Source organism: Bubalus kerabau, chromosome 4, assembly GCF_029407905.1.
Source record: "Bubalus kerabau isolate K-KA32 ecotype Philippines breed swamp buffalo chromosome 4, PCC_UOA_SB_1v2, whole genome shotgun sequence".
Classification (NCBI taxonomy): Eukaryota; Metazoa; Chordata; class Mammalia; order Artiodactyla; family Bovidae; genus Bubalus; species Bubalus kerabau.
Genome location: NC_073627.1, coordinates 75,130,178 through 75,149,862, shown reverse-complemented (window position 1 = coordinate 75,149,862; position 19,685 = coordinate 75,130,178). Strand labels below are relative to the sequence as shown.

Sequence of the window (19,685 nt, the reverse complement as noted above, 5' to 3'; positions counted from 1 at the left end):
CATTGATGTTAGCATGTCAAAATTTCCTTCTTTTTTAAGGCAGACTAATATTCCCTTATATGCACGTATCACATTTTGCTTAGCCATTCATCCGTTGATAGATATTTGTTTCCACCTTTTGGCTTTTGTGACTATGCTGCTATGAACTTAGGTGTACAAATATATTTTCGAGTCCCCACTTTCATTTCTGCGTATATACTTGGAATTGAAGTTGCAGATCTCATGATAATTCTATGTTTAAATTTTTTAAGAAACCACCATACTATTTTACATAGCAGTACCCCCCATTTTATATTTTTCATCAGAGCACACAAAGATTTTATTTTATCCACATCTGTGCCAATACTTGTTATTTTATGTTTTTTTTTTTTTTTTTTTTTATAGCCATTCTAATGATGTGTTGTAATACACAGTCTTAATCTGTCAATTTAAAAAATCTGTCTCTTATGCTAGGAACGCTCTATGATACTGAACCTGAGAGCAGAGAACTCACAGCAACTTGCTTGATCTTCTGTCCTTTGAATGTTTTATTTTTATGTATTATTTCAAGTCCACTTATGTCTGGAATATAAATGACATAAATTCAGTGATTTGCACTTACACAGGTCTGTATCAGTGTCTTAATCTCCGTTTCCTCATCTGTGAAATGAAGGTCTTTGGTGATTTTCTCCCTAGATTGTCTGATTCAGTTGTGGTGGTATTCTCATATGTATAGAATTAAGATCAGAAATACTGTAAGGCATTTATGAGCCCTTCATAGACTGTGGAATTCCTTCCTTTCTACCTGTCTGTTCCTCATACATACATGTTAAAGGCCAACAAGACAGGTCTACTTAGTCCCTAAACATCCTTCATAATCTTTTTTTAAACTGTTTCCTCTTCCTGATTCTTTCTTCACTGATTCTGACTTCCCTTCATACTTTGATTTGGTGGAAGTCTTATTCTAAACGTCAAATAACAGCTGAGATCTCACTTAAAGAAGTCTTCCCAGTTCTCTGTAACCAATTAATTTCTGAATTGCTATGCTCATAAATCTTGTATTTTTAGTCTTAATGTCTTTTATTGGAGAGGGGTGTGTGTGTGTAATTTTTGTTTTACTCCCCCCCCCCCGCTCCCCCCCTCCCCCCATAGTTTAATAAGCTCTTACACTACTGGGACCATATCTTACTTATGTTATGACCTTGTTTCTATTTCAGGACTAGTATTTAGTGTATTTTAACTAAATTTGAGCACGAGTGAAAAAATATATATATATTGACCAGTAATCCATGTGTGGCTTGTTGTTGGTGTTTTGTCCAGGAAATGCAATCAACAGTATTTTTAGGAGGTTTTCTTTGTGTTTTATATCTGCCATTTAGGACCAGTATTTCTCACGTCAGCAAGAAAATTAACTACAGCAGGAAATTCATTAAAGCTACAGTTTAGAATATGCAAATGTGAAAGGTTTCTAACTTTACCGTGTACATTTCACATATATCATTAGTCACTGTTAGACACTTTGGTCTTGCTTAATATAATTCAGTGCTGAATGTGTATTTTAATGTGAGAGTTTTTGACATCAACATTTTTGGCTTTCATCTACTTTATAATATTAACTTGCAGTTAATGGAAATAGTTCCCATATATTGTGGTTTGAAACTGCTAATAAGTGCCGTCGGTAATACATGATCTTTAGCTCCTAAACCGTGAATAGTAGATTTCCTTTTTTGTTAAGATCTATGTGTGATTTAAACGGGGTTCACAGCGTCTGAACGCTGAATAAAGCAGTAGAATGTTAATGAGAAGATAGAAGTACTGAACTCGCTCCATTATTAACTTCAGCCTGTTCAGGAATGGACACCGTTATTGGTGTCTTTTTAAAATTAGTAGTAAAAGCCCCTGCTACTTGATAATTTGTGAAGTACCTCACCACCATTTAAAAAATGTTTTAAACTCTTGTAGCTTTTTGAAGTAGTTCCCTATTACCTCTGTTTTATGCATGTGGAATTAAGACTCAGAGAAATTAAGTCACTGTAAGATTTGGCTAGCAGGAAAATAAATAATGGGCTTCCCTGGCGGCTCAGTGGTGAAGACGCAGTGCCAATGCAGGAGACGCCGGTTTGATCCCCGGGTCGGGAAGATTCCCTGGAGAAGGCAATGGCAACCCACTCCAGTATTCCTGCCTGGGAAGTCGCATGGGTAGAGGAGACTGGCGGGCCACAGTCCTTGGGGTCACAGATAGTCGGATGTGACTTAGCGACTAAACAACAACAAAATAAAAAATAGACTTGGAACTGCACCCCAGGTTTTACCCCCAGTTAAGACTGTTAGCTTCAATCATGCTGTGGTATGTTTTTTATTTATAGGATTCTACATAAGTGTACTGGAGTTCTTATCAACAAGTTATCCTGAATGTCACAATATTGTGTGTGTATATATATATTCCATTTCATGTTTAAATCTGTTTCCTTGGGTGGTATCTGGTAACAGATAAACTTCAGGGATGATTTTCGTTTTTCCAAGTGAGTAATTTGAAAGCTTTAAAAAGTATTTTTCTATTTTTAAAATAGATGTTTTATTTGAAATAAAAAGTAATTTTTAAAAACCTGGTTATTTGATGTTAACTGTTAATCCTTAAATTATATAATTAACATTTTTATTCAGTATTTGATTTCAAAGTGTTTCTGAATTCTCTTTTTTCCTACAGAATGATGAATAACGCTGATCATCTCTAGCAAGGACATTGCTTCCCCTCATGTAAAGCATGCTCAGTTCCTTCCCAGTGGTGTGAGTATCTAGTTCTCCTCTTAATTTTCATCTTCTCTATTGTTTTAATAAAGTTAAGAAAGCATTATATTATAGTACAGAAGTGATAGCAGTGATTTGTAGAGTTGAAATAATTTTTTCATAGTTATGTGGTAAGGAATGAATTTTCAGATCCATATAACGTTTGTCCTTTACTATTTCTGTTTTCAACTTTGAAGTCTAACATAGATTTTCAGTTGAACATAAAATTACTTATAATTTTAAAGTGCTTAATAGCCTAGAAATTTGTGAAACAGATGGCTAGTATTAACTTCTTTGTGACAAGCAGAATATTGGTAGAATGTTACTTTAGTGCTGCCTTTTGTATGCAAACTCCTAAGCACCATAGCCATTTTCTTTACCTGCTGGGGATAATAAGCCTAGTTTATGCCTATTAGCTAATACAGTTGGTAGCCTTTCTTTGGAGTCTGGCAAAAAATATAAATTAGATAGTGGTGTTATGTTGAGAGATTTTTTTGTGCTAGGATATCAGCCGTAACCACTAGTTCATATTAAATAGGCCTCTGAACAGAAGTATTCTGGGAATTTCAGATATTAGAGAAGATAAAGTACCTATTAGCTCATTAAGTGCATCTTTAGCGTAAGTATTTTTTAAAAATTTGTTTCAGTCTACATTTCAATTAAATTCCTTCTGTTCTGGTTGTCAGTTCTGTAATCCAGTAAGCGGAAGAATGGTAGATTTTCCTTGTTACTTAGATTTTTTTGTTAAATGTTTTTCTTCTCTTGTTGACTTTATAGTACATCAGAAAGTCTCTGGAATAGACCAGGTGGTGTGAACTGTGGCCTGAGGTGTTGCTAAGTAGTTGTGTGCTTGGGTAAGGGATGATACTCTGTTGCTCTGGGCCTAATTTTCCCTGTTTTAAAAAGTACAGTTTATTTGTTAATGGCTGTTCACCATAGCCATTAGAATGTAAGCATTGTGAGGCTTTTTTTTTTTTTTTTTAACCTTATTTTGCCCTTTTTTTTTTGCCTTATTTGTGCCTTGTTGCATCCTTTTTCCATTGTATGTAGTGTGACACATAGAGGTTATTCAGTAAATGTTGTTGTTTAATCCCTAAATCATGTCTGACTCTTTGCAACCCCATGGACTGTAGTCTACCAGGCCCCTTTATCCATGGAATTATCCTGGCAAGAATACTGGAGTGGGTTGCCATTTCCTTCACCAGGGGATCTTCCCGACCCGGGGATGGAACCTACGTCTCGCGCATACGCAGGCAAATTCTTTACCACTGAGCCACTGGAGAAATCTCAGTAAATGTTAATTGAATTATTTTTGTCTAAATGGTCTCCTATTTTCTGATTCCACACCTAATTTATAATCTCCCTCTATAGACTTTCATGTTTTTACTTGGATTTTATTTTCCCCATTGTATATAGATGGCTATTATTTAAAAATCTCAACCTTAATTAGTGGTAATTTAAGAACTATTAAAGTGTAATTATAAATTGAATATAATCTTATTTTTCTCAAAATCTACATATTTTGAAAAGAACATTTTTATGCTCTTACCTATAGTGATAGCCTTTGTTCTTTTGCATTAGTCAGTTCTCCCATTGGTTTGAATTACAGAATCACTTTTCCATATTGTAAGCTCAGTCCCCAGCAAATCTTCATTTCTTACTCTTGTCATTTTCTTACTTTAAAACTGCCATTCCTTTGATGGTAATAATAGTTGTGAGAGTAATGTGCCATAAATAGTACAAAGAGCCTTTAGTATGTCTTTAGTTGGTTAATATTATGATTGACTCTATAATGTGTTAAATCATCATGGAATAAATACCATGAATGACAAAACTAATATATGACTGTACCATATTTTGCCTAGTCATTCTAGATAAAAAGATAAAGACAGCAGAGTCCAGCTCAAGAAAATACTGTTATCCAGTAAAATCTTATTAGCTGTTGATGCTTTACAAGTAAGGTGGTTCTGTCATTTTTGCACAAATGAGTTCAAGATTAGGCATTTGCGTATGCTTTAACCTTCTTTCCTCTACATGTTTCTAGGATTTAGTTAAAGTTTGTTCTGAACCTCAAGACTTATTCAAGAAGGGTTTACATATACAGGTAGAGATAAAATTAATTGTATAAAGGGTTTACTATTATAGCCTTAATAGTATGGTATTTTAGAATGTCACTTTGTGAACTGAGCCATAATTCCTGAATTTAATTGTTCTTTTATGCCTTAAACATTGTCTGTGTTATTACAGTGTCGAAATTCTTCTCACATCATTTTCAATTATTGTTGGCCTGAGTCTGCATTCAGATGAGTAATTTAAAGTGAAAGATGTTCCTTATCCTGTGAACAGTTCTTGTCTTATATGGGAAAATTAATTCAGTTTTTACATGTTATCTTTTTCTGTTGTGAAAGAATTGCTGGTATCATGGACATAGATGACCTTTCTAGGTCATTATTGCCATAATCTCATGATGATGTGCTTAAACTAGGTGAATTGTAAGAAATAAAATTTGAAAATGACAGGATGTGTGCCTTTGTTTATGTTAATGCACATTGGAATATTGTTCTCAGTATCTAAGCGAGCTTCTAATCTTGGCATTTTCTCAATAAAATATTGTGCCTTCAATGTCACATGTATGATTTGATCCTGCTCATTATCCCACTCTGCTCTAGAGCAGTCATACATTTTGCTCTAGCAATTGTAGATCTTTTTACTTTAGGTATGTCTTTGTATTAGGAACCTCTCTTGGTGCAGGGCACATACATCTAATTTAAACAAAGTGAAGCATAAAGGGAAGTCTGTGTGAACTTAAACTGTTTCCCTGTTGGCTCAGATGGTAAAGAGTCTGCCTTCAATGCAGAAGACCTGGGTTCAATCCCTGGGTCAGGAAGATCCCCTGGAGAAGTAGATGGCAACCCATTCCAGTATTCTTGCTTGGAGAATCCCATGGACAGAGGAGCCTGGTAGGCTACAGTCCATGGGATTGCAGAGAGTTGGATATGACTGAGTGACTAATAACACTTTCACTTTCATGCTGTTACACAACAATATAAGAAGAAGAGCAGGGATGTAGTAGGGGCTTAGGAATGCCTAGAACAAGGGATGTGAATACTGTAGAGTTTTCCGCTTTGCCCTGCATTTCTTATTATGCCTGCCTTATTTTCCTACAAACCAGCTCCTTCTACATGGTGAGGAATATACCAGACTAACATCTTCTTGCAGCTGACCACAGTTACAGTGACTGTCCATCTTCCTGCCACTCTAACCTGCATATTTTGAGAAGAGCATGACTGTTTCCTTGTGTGCCCACACTGTTGGCCAGAAGGTAGGGCATTTTGAGTGGCAGGGCTTCCCTGGTGGCCTGGATGGTAAAGATTTGCCTGCAATGCAGGAGACCCAGGTTCAGTCCCTGGGTCAGGAAGATTCCTTGGAGAAAGGAATGGGAACCACTCCATTATTCTTGCCTGGAGAATTCCATGGACAGAGGAGCCTGGCGGGATACAGTCCACGGGGTCACAAAGAGTTGGACACCTTAGCTACTAACACTTCCACTTTTCACTTTCATCCTTTCCAAGAACATGTGGTTGGAAACAGACATTCTGGGTGGACAAAATAATAGGTGCCTTCTTTTATCTTCTTTCATGACTTTTGAATTAACCACTTTTACAGTGGGTTTCCGTAGGGAATTCCCTGGTGGTCCAGCCTTTAGGACTCCACGCTTTCACTGCAGAGGGAGCGGGTTTGATCCCTGATCAGGGAACCAAGGCCCCACAAACTATGCAGCATGGCAAAAAATAAAGTGGTTCCCATAATCAATGACTCTGAAATGACATAAATACATTGTTTTAGATACTGTGGAATCTTTAATTCTGGTTGGTTTAATAGAAGCTTTATGGTGGATACTTTTCAGTTAACAGGGTAAATTCACATGATTCATTTTAGTTTTATACTAATATACAGAGTGCTGCCCCATACAGAGGGAGGTTTGAAAAGTTACATATAGAATACTATTAGCTCTGATATAAATGGGATAGGAAAATATCATGGTTGATTTTTTTTTTTTTTTTTGTCTGCAAAATAAAACAGTCCTTCACATCTCATATATAAAATAAGGTCTGTTTATGACATGTTTTGAAAGCATGAAGACTAAAGTTAGCAGTGAACAACTCCATTTTCAAGAGAAAAGAATATATAGAAACCTGAATTTACCAAATCAGTAAGTTAAAGGGTAAATTATTTGGATTACTAAGGGGCAGCTACTTTTAAAAAGAACTTCCTGGGATTAAAAACTAATATGTTACTAAACACTAGAAAGGACCAAGGGCTGAGGGTTAAGATAAAACTATAGTGTCAAGTGTCTCTTATAAGCCATTCAGAAAATGTTTACACAGCTTTTTCAACAAATTTTGAATATAATATACCTACTGAAAAATGTACGAATTAGAATTGTACAGCTTGGTGAATGTTCACATATTATGCACCTGTGTAACGTAACTAGCATGAAACAAAACATTACCAGTACTGCGTATTATTTTAATAGTAGAGCATTTATGTTAAGCAAGGTATACTCTTCTGTTGACATCAGGAGAAAAAATAAATGAATTACTCTGGTTGAACGTTTTATGTTTTTCTCTCTCACCCAACTAGTCAATGATATATTATGGGTTGGGGATGGGGAAGGGGGGCAGATATACGAAGCTGACAAGGAAGTTAGTCGAGTACAACTGTAACAGCTAATAGCCAGAGCTTTAGAATAGCCGGCAATTGGCATTCCAAGCGTCTGAAATAGAATAGCTAAACAAACCTGTGGTATATTCCTACAATAAAGTACTCTTCAGCAATAAAAAGACATCAACTGCTGATACATACAACATCATAGATGAATCTCAAAAACTTCATACTGAAAGAAGCCTTACACAAAAGAGTACATAGAAATTCCATTTGTAGGAGGTTCTGGAACAGAAAAAATTAACCTCTGTCATGAGAAAAAATCTGAGCAGTGGTCGCCTCTGAGGAGAGAGAATGGGGACTGACCAGGAAGGAGCACTATGGAACTTCCTGGGTAATGATAATATTCTGTATCTTCCGAGGGATTTAATTTCACAGGTGGATGTACTTCTCAGAACTCAAAAGAATGGTAAATGTAAGATTTGCATATTTTATTTTATGTAAATTTTACTTCAATAGAAAAAAATACCTGAACAAATACTGAGCTCTAGCTAATGATCTACATGTGGAAGGATTTAAGGAGAGGTATACAGATGTCTGTCACTGATTTTGAAATGCATCAAAAAATGAAACGAATAGAGGGATTCATAGAGCATGGATAGATTATGTGGTAAAGCAAGTAAAATACTAATGGTAAAATCTCGATGATTAGTGTATGTCAGCTTTTTTTTCACCTTTTCTGTGGGTTTAAAATTTTTCATTATAAAATCTTGGAGGAAGGAAACAATCAGGAAAGAATGTAATAATCATGAAAACAGGATTTTTATGTCGAATAGCTTGTCACAAATGAATATTGGAAGAGAGCAAAAGGAAATGTGATTACGCAGAAGGCAGACAGTGTGGCCCATGGACACAAAAACCTGCATATTATTTTAGGCCCGCAGAATGTCTGTTTTTATTTTTAATGAGCTGATCTCTAAAACTAGAATGACTTCACGTAAAAGGTATAGATTTCTGCCTGCTTATTTTTTAAAAGGACTTGGAAGGCAAAACAGTCACTCCAAAGGTAGATACAGATTCGTGTGGAGTTTTCGTATACGATAAAGTTGGTGTTTCAGACCAGAGAGGAAGAGATGTACTACTCGATAAAGCGTATTGGAGAAGTGAACTATCCTTTTGTGGAAGAATAAAGCTCAAATCCTTTCACACTCATTCAGTAAATACAAATTCTATATGGACTAAAGATTTTAAATATTAAAAAAAGCTGTTACTAGAATCCCTAGTCCCTCAGTGGGGTGGTTTTGTCTAAGTGGTTTAACTTGGTAACTTAAAAAAGGACAAAAGCCTGTGTCCCGTATCATTTGATTCCAGTAATTTCTGCCATATATGCATGCTTTTGGAGTCAGTAAGATCTAGGTTTAAGTCTTTTTTCCTATGTCTTAATGAGACTTTTTCCAAGATACAAAACCATTGTGAGCTTTAGTTTCCTCAACAGTCGTCAGTCAGTGTAGTACTAAAAAAAAATTACCATAGAGTGTTGTTATGAGGAACCGAGATTGTATGACATGAAACTCTTGCCCAGTGCTGGCCTAGAGTGAATATTCAATAAATTTTTATAGAGGGATATGTGTGTGTGTATGGTAGTCACTCAGTCATATCCGACTCCATGTGACCCCATGGACTGTAGCCCACCAAGCTCCTCTGTCCATGGAATTCTCCAGGCAAGAATACTGGCGTAGGTTGCCATTCCCTTCTCCAAGGGATCTTCCTGACCCAGGGATCGAACCCACGTCTCCTGCATTGCAGACAGACTCTACCCTCTGAGCCACCAAGGAAGCCTCTTGTAGAGGGATAGAGAAACTATCTCCAAGAGCTTAGGAGAACTGATTCAGAGTAGAAGTTTACCTGGAAAGGATGAGAAAGTTCTTTGACATTTATTTTCATCAGCAAACACCTGAGAGCCTGCTGCATGCCATGCAACCTATTTGGCACTAGAACCATAAAAATAGAAGAAATTCCCACTTAAAAGAATCTTCAGTACAAAAGTCAAGTTTTATAAGAAAGGAATTCGAATGATGAGAGTTTTTATGATATTTGACAATTCCCTTAAACTTAATATTGTCCTCGACTCTGAGGCACTTTCTGGTGCATTGCAGTACCGTTTGTTAGTTAAAGGAAGCGTAATATGGAAGCAGTTTCCTATGAAAAATGAATAGGTCATTGTGGACACAACCACCCAAGACCATTTCTTGAGATAACTATATAGAGAGAATACATTACAGAGATGAAATACTCATGAAATTGCAAAGTGGTGGGTGAAATGGTGCTTATTAAGTTTTTTTATGTGCCCCATCACGTTTCCATTTAAATATTTTTGCTAGTTGTTAGTTATTTACTTGGGCTAAGCTTACCAAATTGTTTTTGTCTATGCCAAATAAAAGTTGCAGAATTCCTAGGTCAGTTTTGCCTATAAAACAAAATATTACCCTTAATCATGTCTTAGTCATTTTCAGTAAAGACGTTGATAGAGAAATATTTTGTCTGTTCATTCTCAATACATAATGATACATTCTTTGGTAGATATTATAAATAAAGGGACTATTTTATTTTATTTTTTTTAGTTTGCTGGAAACCATGTCTCACTATACAGATGAACCCAGATTTACCATAGAGCAGATAGATCTGCTCCAGCGCCTCCGGCGTACTGGAATGACTAAACATGAAATTCTCCATGCCTTGGAAACTCTGGACCGCCTTGATCAAGAACATAGCGACAAGTTTGGAAGAAGGTCCAGCTATGGAGGAAGTTCATATGGGAATAGTACCAACAATGTTCCAGCATCTTCCTCTACAGCTACAGCTTCCACGCAGACCCAGCATTCGGGCATGTCCCCGTCACCTAGCAATAGTTACGACACCTCCCCACAGCCTTGTACTACCAATCAGAACGGGAGGGAGAATAACGAGCGATTATCCACGTCCAATGGGAAGATGTCACCAACTCGCTACCATGCCAACAGCATGGGTCAGAGGTCATACAGTTTTGAAGCCTCAGAAGAGGACCTAGATGTAGATGATAAAGTGGAGGAATTAATGAGGTTAGTTTCTTTCTTATTTAGAGTCCTCCAAATATTTATATGCTTAGACTGATTTTGAGTAATAAAGCTGTATTTCAGCTCTTTACATATGAGAACTGTGGCTTCCCTCTTCCCCTTTGGTGATAAAGAAAAAATTAAAATTTTTATGTTTTTAATTCAAAAAATTTTTTTTCTCTACCTAAGTTCTTTCTCTTTACTGCTTTATAAGTCTTTTCCATTCTGTTATCTAAGCAAAGGTTAGCTTTCTCTTTATGGCTCTAATTTCTAACTTCTGAATTTTATGAATTGCTAACAAATATGTTGTAAGCCTTAATTGCATTCTAAGTACTTTCTCTGAGAGATAGGATGTTTTTGTAATAATATGTATACTCTTAATTTTTCCCTCCAACACACTAATTGACAAACTAATTTTGAGCATTTATTATTTAAAAAGCAGTGTTCTTAAGAAAAATAGACATGGTTTCTATTCCTAAGAAACTGAAGTTGTGATTTTTGCAGTAGGTGCTGTGTACACACACACACACACACACACACACACACACACACACAAATTTAATGTCATCTATTTTAAGATAAGTGTAAGCACCTTGAATTTGAAACCCTGAAGAAGTCCAGTTTCAACAGAGGTAATTAAAGGGCTTCACCCTGAAGCTGAGACACTTTGAGGGCAGCACTGCTGTGCTTTCCATTCTTGTGTCTCCGGAATCTAGAACTGTCCTTGGGACATACTAAAGGCTTATTATGTCAAGTGAATAAATGAATTTGAGCTAAACCTTAAAGGATAGCTTCTGTTTTGAAATATAGAAATTTTATTTAAAGTTAAGGGAATAGTAACAGGTAGAAAAGGCAAGACATGTTTAGTCTTCTAAGAACTGCAGATTGGCTATATATGGTGACAAGAATAGTATATTGGGAGGCCAGTACAGGTTTGGGACAGATTTGAATTACATGTACATGATTTTATGTTTAACATGATGGAAATTAAAGGATTTTTTTTAAGAGGTCTGTAGGAAAGAGATAAAAAGCATTATTTTCGGTAGATTAGCACTGCTGTAGTAGGGAAGAGAGCCTGCAGATAGATTTGTTGTGGTTTATATGAAAGAAACTGTAGCAGGAATATGTCAGAAATAAAATTTTAACTTATGAGTTATAGTTCTTCTATAAGACTGTAGGAATTTAAGATAGTATAATGGTGACTTAATATTGCCATCTGAAAGGTCTGTAGTACCACAGAGGTAAAATAATCTTTTGAACAAACTGTCCTGAAGTTACATTTAGGGTGGAACTGCCATATAGGGAATTCTGGGCTAAATGGACTGTTGTATCTAGATTCCAATGTAATTCCTGTAATAAATGGTTTCATAGAGTGCCTACAGGACCTGTTATTTAAGCTTTGTAAAGCTTAAAAGTATAAAACATCAGTGTGGCTTTTCATTCATTTTCCTTGCTTAAACAGCTGGCCGAAGTTTATGTTCATTTTGAATTTAACATCTCTATCACTGTTAAGATTGAGAGAGAGGATCATTTGGGCAAACGGAAATTACTTTAATAGTTAACATGTAACAAGGTTAGTTTTTAATTATCCTAAGCAGAGTGGATATCAACAATAAAATTTGTTAGGATGATAGCCTTTTTGTTGTTGTTGTTGCTGTAATTAATCAGGTTTAGTGGACTTGAAAAGCATTAGTTAATTCCCAGATGTGTTTTAGACTAATGGGAAGTTTGGGAAAAGTTAATTTTTAACAAAAGTCTCTGGAAGATTGTCCAGAGTCTAAAACTTGAATATAAGGGTCTAAAAGCTTGACAACAGGGTTTATGCTTAAATCCAGCAAGTACACACATTCAAGTTTCATCATTAGATATATGTGTATGTATGTGTGTGTTTGTAATTGTTACCAGTACTTAATTTACATACTGCCCCTTGTTGCATAGGTAGGATATTTTATGACTTCTTTCTTAGAACTGCTCCTGTGCTGTCCTCTACTCATCTAGCAGTCTCATGGATCCTTCTGGCGCTCTGTGGTTCTCTGCCGTTGCACCCTCACCCACACCTTCACTCTTCCTTTGAGCCCATCTCTCATTTTTCTCAAGTTTACAAATAATCACAGTCCTCAGGTTTGAGGGAGAAGTTTATTGCATGACTATTTCACTTTTAATTATCACAACCATGCAGTATGTGAGGTAGAGCAGAAATATTGAGATACACAAAAGTTAAATAACTCGACCCAAGAAAACTTAAGTGGCAGAGCTCAGTTCTAACCCATGTCTTTATTACCAGTGTGTCTGTCACTGACTGGTGTCTGTTGCTTCTGTAAATACATTTTTCATGTGTGTAGATTTCAATAAAATTTTAGGAATGATTATTAATATAACTCAAGACAAAGTGTGAAAGCCTTAATGTACTTATCCTCCACTCTCCCCCCAAGTGATATTTGTCACTTCAAGTCACTCCCTTGGGTAGCCTAATGAATTTTTATTTGGTCGAATGTTAGAGAATGAGTTTTGAGCAGCGAATCTTTCTGAGAACCCTGTGCCCACATAGGGCTCCACTCCCCTTTGCCCACTCCACACTCTGATGATATAGAGGGTTGTACTCTAGGTAGGGAGAACGGATACCTAAATGCCTCCTGCTTCCTTTCCTACATATGTCACATGTAATTCACCTCGCTCATGCTCACATTACCCAGCCTCCAGAGCACTCAACTCTAAGATTTAGCTTTCAAATCTCATAATCCATTGGGTCCAAAAACTAAACTCCTAAAAATTTCAAGGTACACAAAGGAGAATTTTTTTTTTTAATTTGATTAATTTGAAAGAAAGTAACTGCTACTTTTTCCATTTTTGGATTGGTCAGGGTTTTGAAAAAATCAAAGGGAAACTAGAATGTGGATTCTCAGCAAATTGTTGAATGTAACATTTTAGGAAGGACTTTAAAACCAAGAGCTAGGATAAAGACCAATTTTACATGTTAATATTTTTAAAATGCATCTATTAGTATATATGTTTATATATAGTTGTATATGTATATCTGCTAATAGTGTATATCAAAATGTATTGTCCTACTGTGAATGTATAAAATAACAATTGAAATGAGGTTTATCAGAATTAATTTGTCATATAAAAGATGTTATTCCTGACTACCCACATATTAAATTTCATGTGTTTAGTATTTTATCTAGGATTCTGAGACATTATTCCGAGTTGATTATCTATATGCCTGATAGATTATTTACTTGTGTAGGTAGGGATTTATGTTCTGTAGGACATAGTATTCAGTTACCGTGGTGTTTACACATGCAGAGTAGATTTTAACATTATCTTGTAAGCTTCTAAATTATGCTTTTTCTCCATTAGTAGAAATTAAAGGGAGCAGTTTCCTATTCGTACGTGAAAGAATTTTTGTGTAGTTAGTTATGTTTTTACACCAGTGAAATAGTCTGTATTGGTAGGTATTGCTCCACCTTTGAAAGTCTTGAGATAGATGACTTCTTTTAAGAGGTCTTAAAGAATGTGTAGTGTATATCAACTAAGAAAATTTGGATGATCTTAAAGCATACAACTTTTAAACATTCAGTCTTTAATAGCCTTTGTTCCAGAAAAGAAAGCATTACTATTTTGAGCTAGTATACATAACTCTCTTCCATTCTGTTTTGGGAAGCTTAGACATTTAACATTAGGAATTTAGAGCTGTTTTTAATTAATTATTTACATCAGGTTTTCCATTTTATAACCTTTTATCTTTAACTACAGATTTTTTCATTTATGGAACAAATTAAGCTCTAATATATGCAAACTCCATAATGAATAAGACACAATCTTTGTGCTCAAGGACTTTGCTAGTAGAGATAAGACCAGATCAGGAACTACTATAATACAGAATTGCATGTAATATATTGGTATGTATATTTGAAGTGGTTAAAGTTAGGTATTAGAAGAAACAATCTTTTTTTAGCTCTGAGGATCAGAGAAAACTTCTCTGATTAGATGGTGATTATTATTTTAAGATGTCTTTTAAAAAGGTGACTTCATGAAGAGGCATTACTGAGTGTATCTAAGTGATTAGATAGAAGTAGAGTGGTAGCTTATCTTGGAAGAAAACTATGGAATCAAAGAAAGATCAGCCTACACTTCACTTTAATTCCATTAAGACTGGAGAAGTAGAAATCATGAGGAGAGTGAGAGCTTATAAGGGTGGAAAAATGGATACATTCTCTTTAAAGATGTCGAATTTTAGACAGAGGAAGTAAGGCGTAAGAGGTGAGACAAATTTGGAGTAAATGAAGGAATTTTCACACCAAGAAATCGGTGATTTCACAGGATATGATGTGGACATTAGGAGTGGCAGGTCGTTTGTTAAAGAAGGTGGAATGAATGAGGGGGAATATGTGAAAGTTTAGAGAACAAGTTTAACCCAGTAGGATGGAAGTTTTTGAAATACGTAAGAGAAGGTTAAATGCTGTTACTATTTTGGAACCACCTAGTGAAACCAACTAAATGACAGAACACTTGCATCTAAAATGACTTTATAGAAATCTTTTCATGGTGCCTTAAAATACCCAATACAGATGTTAACTTCAGTCTTACGTACTTATAGCAGATCATTTGTTTCTTTTTTTCCTGGAGTTCTCTCTGGCGTATTATAAAATGATAGTCATTGTTTATATAATGCTTTTACAGTTTCAAAAAGTCTTACACTGAAGAATTTTTAAATTTTATATATTAGGTACACACATTTGATAATAATTTTCATTTAATTTTAATTTCATTGCTTGTAGAAAAATCTTTAAAGCCTTGTGATGGGGTAGGGGGCATATTATTGTTCTTATTTTACCAGATGATGAAACCAGCTTTATTAAATGACTTGCCCAAGCACACCCTTTATCTTTTAAGTTTTGTTTTTCTTCAGTTTGAAAAAGCTTCTTTCTGGTAAAGCAGTTGAATAAAGAGGTTTTTATTTTTAGTTTTTTAAACTCATTATGGATATTTAGAAACTTCCCACGTAACTAAAAATAGAATCTCTGAGAGGGTTAAATGAACTTCTATTCCTTTGCAGACTTTTTGGGGTTCCTTCTGTCTTGCTGCAGTGCTTGGTAATATCATACCGCAGGGCTGTGAATAATTCACAAACTGGATGTGCCCTATTGGAATAATTGAGTGTTATCTCCTCCTTATGACTTAGTCTCTATTCGAGGAGAAATTGATTTTAAATAAACTGATTTAAATTCTGATTTAAATCAATAGTCAAGAAAATACCATTTCATCATTTTCCCCACAAAAGCTCATTTTTATTTAACCTTACTAAATACCGTCTTAAATTCAGTGTTCATTTTCCTAGAAGGATATTCTGTACATTGGAATGCAATGCTTTACTTAAATTTTTTCAGCTTAATTTTGCATCTGTATCAGAAACCAAACAATTTGGTTGTTTTATTTACATAAACCAATTGAAATAGATACTGCTGAAGTTTATCTCTTGCTCTACTGACTGTTGTTGGATATTTGAGAGCCAGATGGTAATGTAGATGGGTATTTTGACCTTTAAATGTATTGTGCCCTTTTCTTTCAGATATATAAATTTCAAATTACGAATGCATATTTTTCAAAGAAATGTTTCCAGTATGAATAAGCATTTTGGAAGGAATTTGCCCAGTATCTAGATCAGTATGAGAAGCTTTAAGTACTGGATTAGGCTGCTGATTCTTTATTTTCTTCCTCTGGGAATCTTTTTGATTAGGATTTCCAACCAGTGGATGAAGAGTAGACTGTGGAGCTCCAGATTGGAAGCTGTCCCTACCATCACTTCTCTGCTCTTTTCCAGAATTCCTGAAAGGGAGCATGAAATTCACCAACAGAGCACTTAGCTCCTCCTCAGCAAAGGACTGCCAATCTGCTCTGAGTAAATCACTGCTGATTCTTTGGGGATAGGATACTTTACTTTTCTCATTCCAGATGATCTGTAGAGAGACTTGAGCTCCAGTCAGGACTTTGCAGGACTTCACAAAGCAATGTATAAAGATTTCATGGTCCCTTTGTCTGAGATCAGGAGTCCGCAGAGTTTTCCTGTAAAGGGTTAGATGGAAAACATTTTAGACTTTGTGGGCAAGAGGCAAAATCGAGGACATGATATAGATACTTATATACAAGAGAGAAAGCAAATGATCACAAATTTTTATTTGCAAAATTCAATATAGAATAATAATTGATCATCAAATACCATCTTTAAGATACAGGCCTACAGAGAATATTAGAATTTTTGGGTGAGAAGGGGATAATATTTTGCTCAATTCATGTTCAAAGTTAGTATTCCCTGTCTCAAATTGATTGCAAATGTTCATCATGAAAACTACTTTTAGCTCATAGGTTGTATAAAAACAGATGGGAGGCCAGATTTAGTCTATGGGCCATAGTTTGCTGATCAGCTGCATTAGACCATAAGTTACCACTATTCAGTTATTTTGAGCTTGAACAAAAAAATCCATTTGTGTGATTCTTTTGAACATTCAAAGAGAAATTGATTAGTTTTAAGGCTTTAGGTATAATTTTCATTGCAATATTACATTTGTCCTGGTTCCCATTCATTGTCATTCTAGTGAATGTCTCATCTTTTTGAGAATTTCTTGGACTTTTAAATAAGTAAAAATTTATAAGAGTCTTAGTGGAGGAAAAATTAGGTCTATGATATGTAATATCATAGAATATAGTATAGAATAGAATATAGTATAGTTTTAAGTATTAAGTATCCTGTGTATTACATGTATTAGGACATTAATGTGTCTTTTATACTAAAATTTTATATTCAGCCTGCCCTGGTAAAAATTTTTTTGGTTTATTAAGGACAAAGAACGCAAATTAAAAGGCAAAAAAGCGCCTTAAAATGGCCAGCATTTTAGCAGTTGTGAGAATGATGGTTTCTGTTCCTTTGACAGAGGTTTTCAAATGAACTGAACTGATTTATGCAGTTGCATAGTTAACATGCAAAACCACAATCTACTCACAACTGATTTTTGTTGTTGTTGCTGCTGCTTTTTATTTTTCTAGGATTTCTGTCTGTATAAGATACATTCATTCCCCAGTAATGAAAATTTGCATATACCATATGGCAGCTTGTTCCTAATGTGAATTATACACAGCATGCGATTAACCATCTCTGGTATGAGACTTACATCTACTGTGGCATTCACTAAAGCGTCTGTCTGATGGTGTGCTGTTTTAGGACTTGAATGGTGTTTCTTGGTTTGTTTTAATTTCATATTTTCCCACAAGCTCGGTCTGTTTTACCTTTATTTTTGTGTCCTTTCTTTCTGTGTTCTCCCCACCTCTCTGCTTCACCTTTCTTAGCAAAGATGAGGATTTCTACCTTCAACATACATTGTTGGTCTTGTCTTCTGTTTTTGTTAGGAGGGACAGCAGTGTGATAAAAGAGGAAATCAAAGCCTTTCTTGCCAATCGGAGGATTTCCCAAGCAGTTGTTGCACAGGTAACAGGTAAGAGCTGACGAGCCCTTTATTCTGGAATCTGGTCTAGTCTCTGCCTTCTAGTGCAGATGTTGGAATATTGCTTGCATTTCTGCATTGCAGTGCAGATCTGTCAACTTAGGCATAATAATGTATGCCTGTGATTTAAAACCCATTGTCTCCGATATCTTGGAACTTCTCCAGTGATTTTTTTTTTTATCTTGTGCTAGTAAATTTTACAGCATTTGTAAAAAGCACAAAATTCCCTATTTTATGACTAAAAAGGATTCTCTGGTTTTCTTGTAATTGTGACAGAGCTTATGACACATGCACATCCAACTGCTTTCTACATTTCATATTTTTAAAAGCTTTACAGTCCTCCAAATCTACTCCTTGATTTTACCAATTAAAAAAAAGATTCATGGGAGTGAAGGAAGTTGTGTGTTTTAACCACTTTTTCATATGTGAAAGAAAATGTATATTCTCAAACCATAACTGAGAAGATAAGAATTACCAATGTCTTCTCTTTATTTTTTTATATCCCATCCCATTACCCAACCAACAGCAGCCCCATCCTGAGTATGTGGTGTATATGTGTCATTCTCTATTCAGATTGCATTTTTTATGAAGTTCTTGAATTGGGGGGTAGCATGTCTTTTCTTTGTTGGTCTGTAGTCTTCTTTTCTCAGATATCAATAATTTCTAAGAGCTTAGTAAAATCAACTATATCTTAGTCATGGGAGGAACTAGAAACTCTTTCAACTACACACATGTTGTAGTTGATATATTGTTGTATGTTGTATATTAACAGATAAAAAAATTAATTTGTTCCTCCCATTCTTTTTTTTAACATTCCAGTAGCCTCTCTGTGACTTTGGCCTTTTTAGCCTTTGCACCTCAGTTTCTCCTATTAATACATTGAAATAGTTGAATCTGGTCTTCAACAGCACCTTCCAATTTTAAGATGCTATTTCTGTTCTCTAGACATTGATACATATCGAAGCTCATTTTCCTCAAATGTTATTACTGACCATTTGGTTAAAAATGAAACATGAGATTTTGGAAATCTTAAATTTCACCCCAAGAATCTAAGGTCACCCTGTCTTAGTATGTGTGTAACATATTACACTAGTAAAGTATTTTATAAATGATATTTCTGTTCATGGTTTAAGAAAAAGTTAAAGGCATGTCCCTTCCTCTAGAACTATTGATGAATCTAATTTTTGTAATCTTCAGTTGTTTTTCAATAGGATGCTTAAAATGTTACTTTTATCTTCAAGGATTAAGGTGTGGTGCTAAGGGCATTATAAGGGCAGTTTAAGTGGGTTTTATCAAAACCCACTGATATGCACTGTGGAAAGATCAGTTGTCTCTCAGGACTTTTAATTCAGCCCCCAAGATTAGAAGCAATAGTATCTTCTAGTTTGCCAGCCTAAAAAAGAAAAAAAAGGCAAAACTATAGTGTTATAAACAGCATGATAAAGTTGATTTTGCTCAAGTGGAAATATTTCTGAATCTCTTGAATACCCTGAATCTTGAATCATCTTGGACCTTTAAAATAGTGTCTTTGAAATCCATCAGATGTTGATGCAAATTATAATACGGTACCTCTAAAAGGAATTTCTTTGCCATATCTGAGGCATTAGCTATACCATACATCAAATACTGCCTTTTTTGAAAGGGAAATTAAAGATGTTTTAGC

At 35.2% G+C, this 19,685-nt stretch overlaps 1 protein-coding gene across 11 annotated transcripts in view; it reads left to right on the top strand.

Annotated features, from left to right (window-relative positions):
* The window catches only part of HMBOX1 (homeobox containing 1), a 201,700-nt gene that overhangs the window by 77,165 nt on the left and 104,850 nt on the right, over window positions 1-19,685 (top strand). For all 11 annotated transcript variants that reach the window (XM_055577733.1, XM_055577740.1, XM_055577732.1 and 8 more), the window contains exons 2-4: window positions 2,687-2,766; window positions 10,053-10,529; window positions 17,928-18,013. In XM_055577733.1, the coding sequence (XP_055433708.1) occupies window positions 2,744-2,766; window positions 10,053-10,529; window positions 17,928-18,013 (586 nt within the window). In that variant the 5' untranslated portion in view covers window positions 2,687-2,743. The remainder of the gene's footprint in view (window positions 1-2,686; window positions 2,767-10,052; window positions 10,530-17,927; window positions 18,014-19,685) is intronic.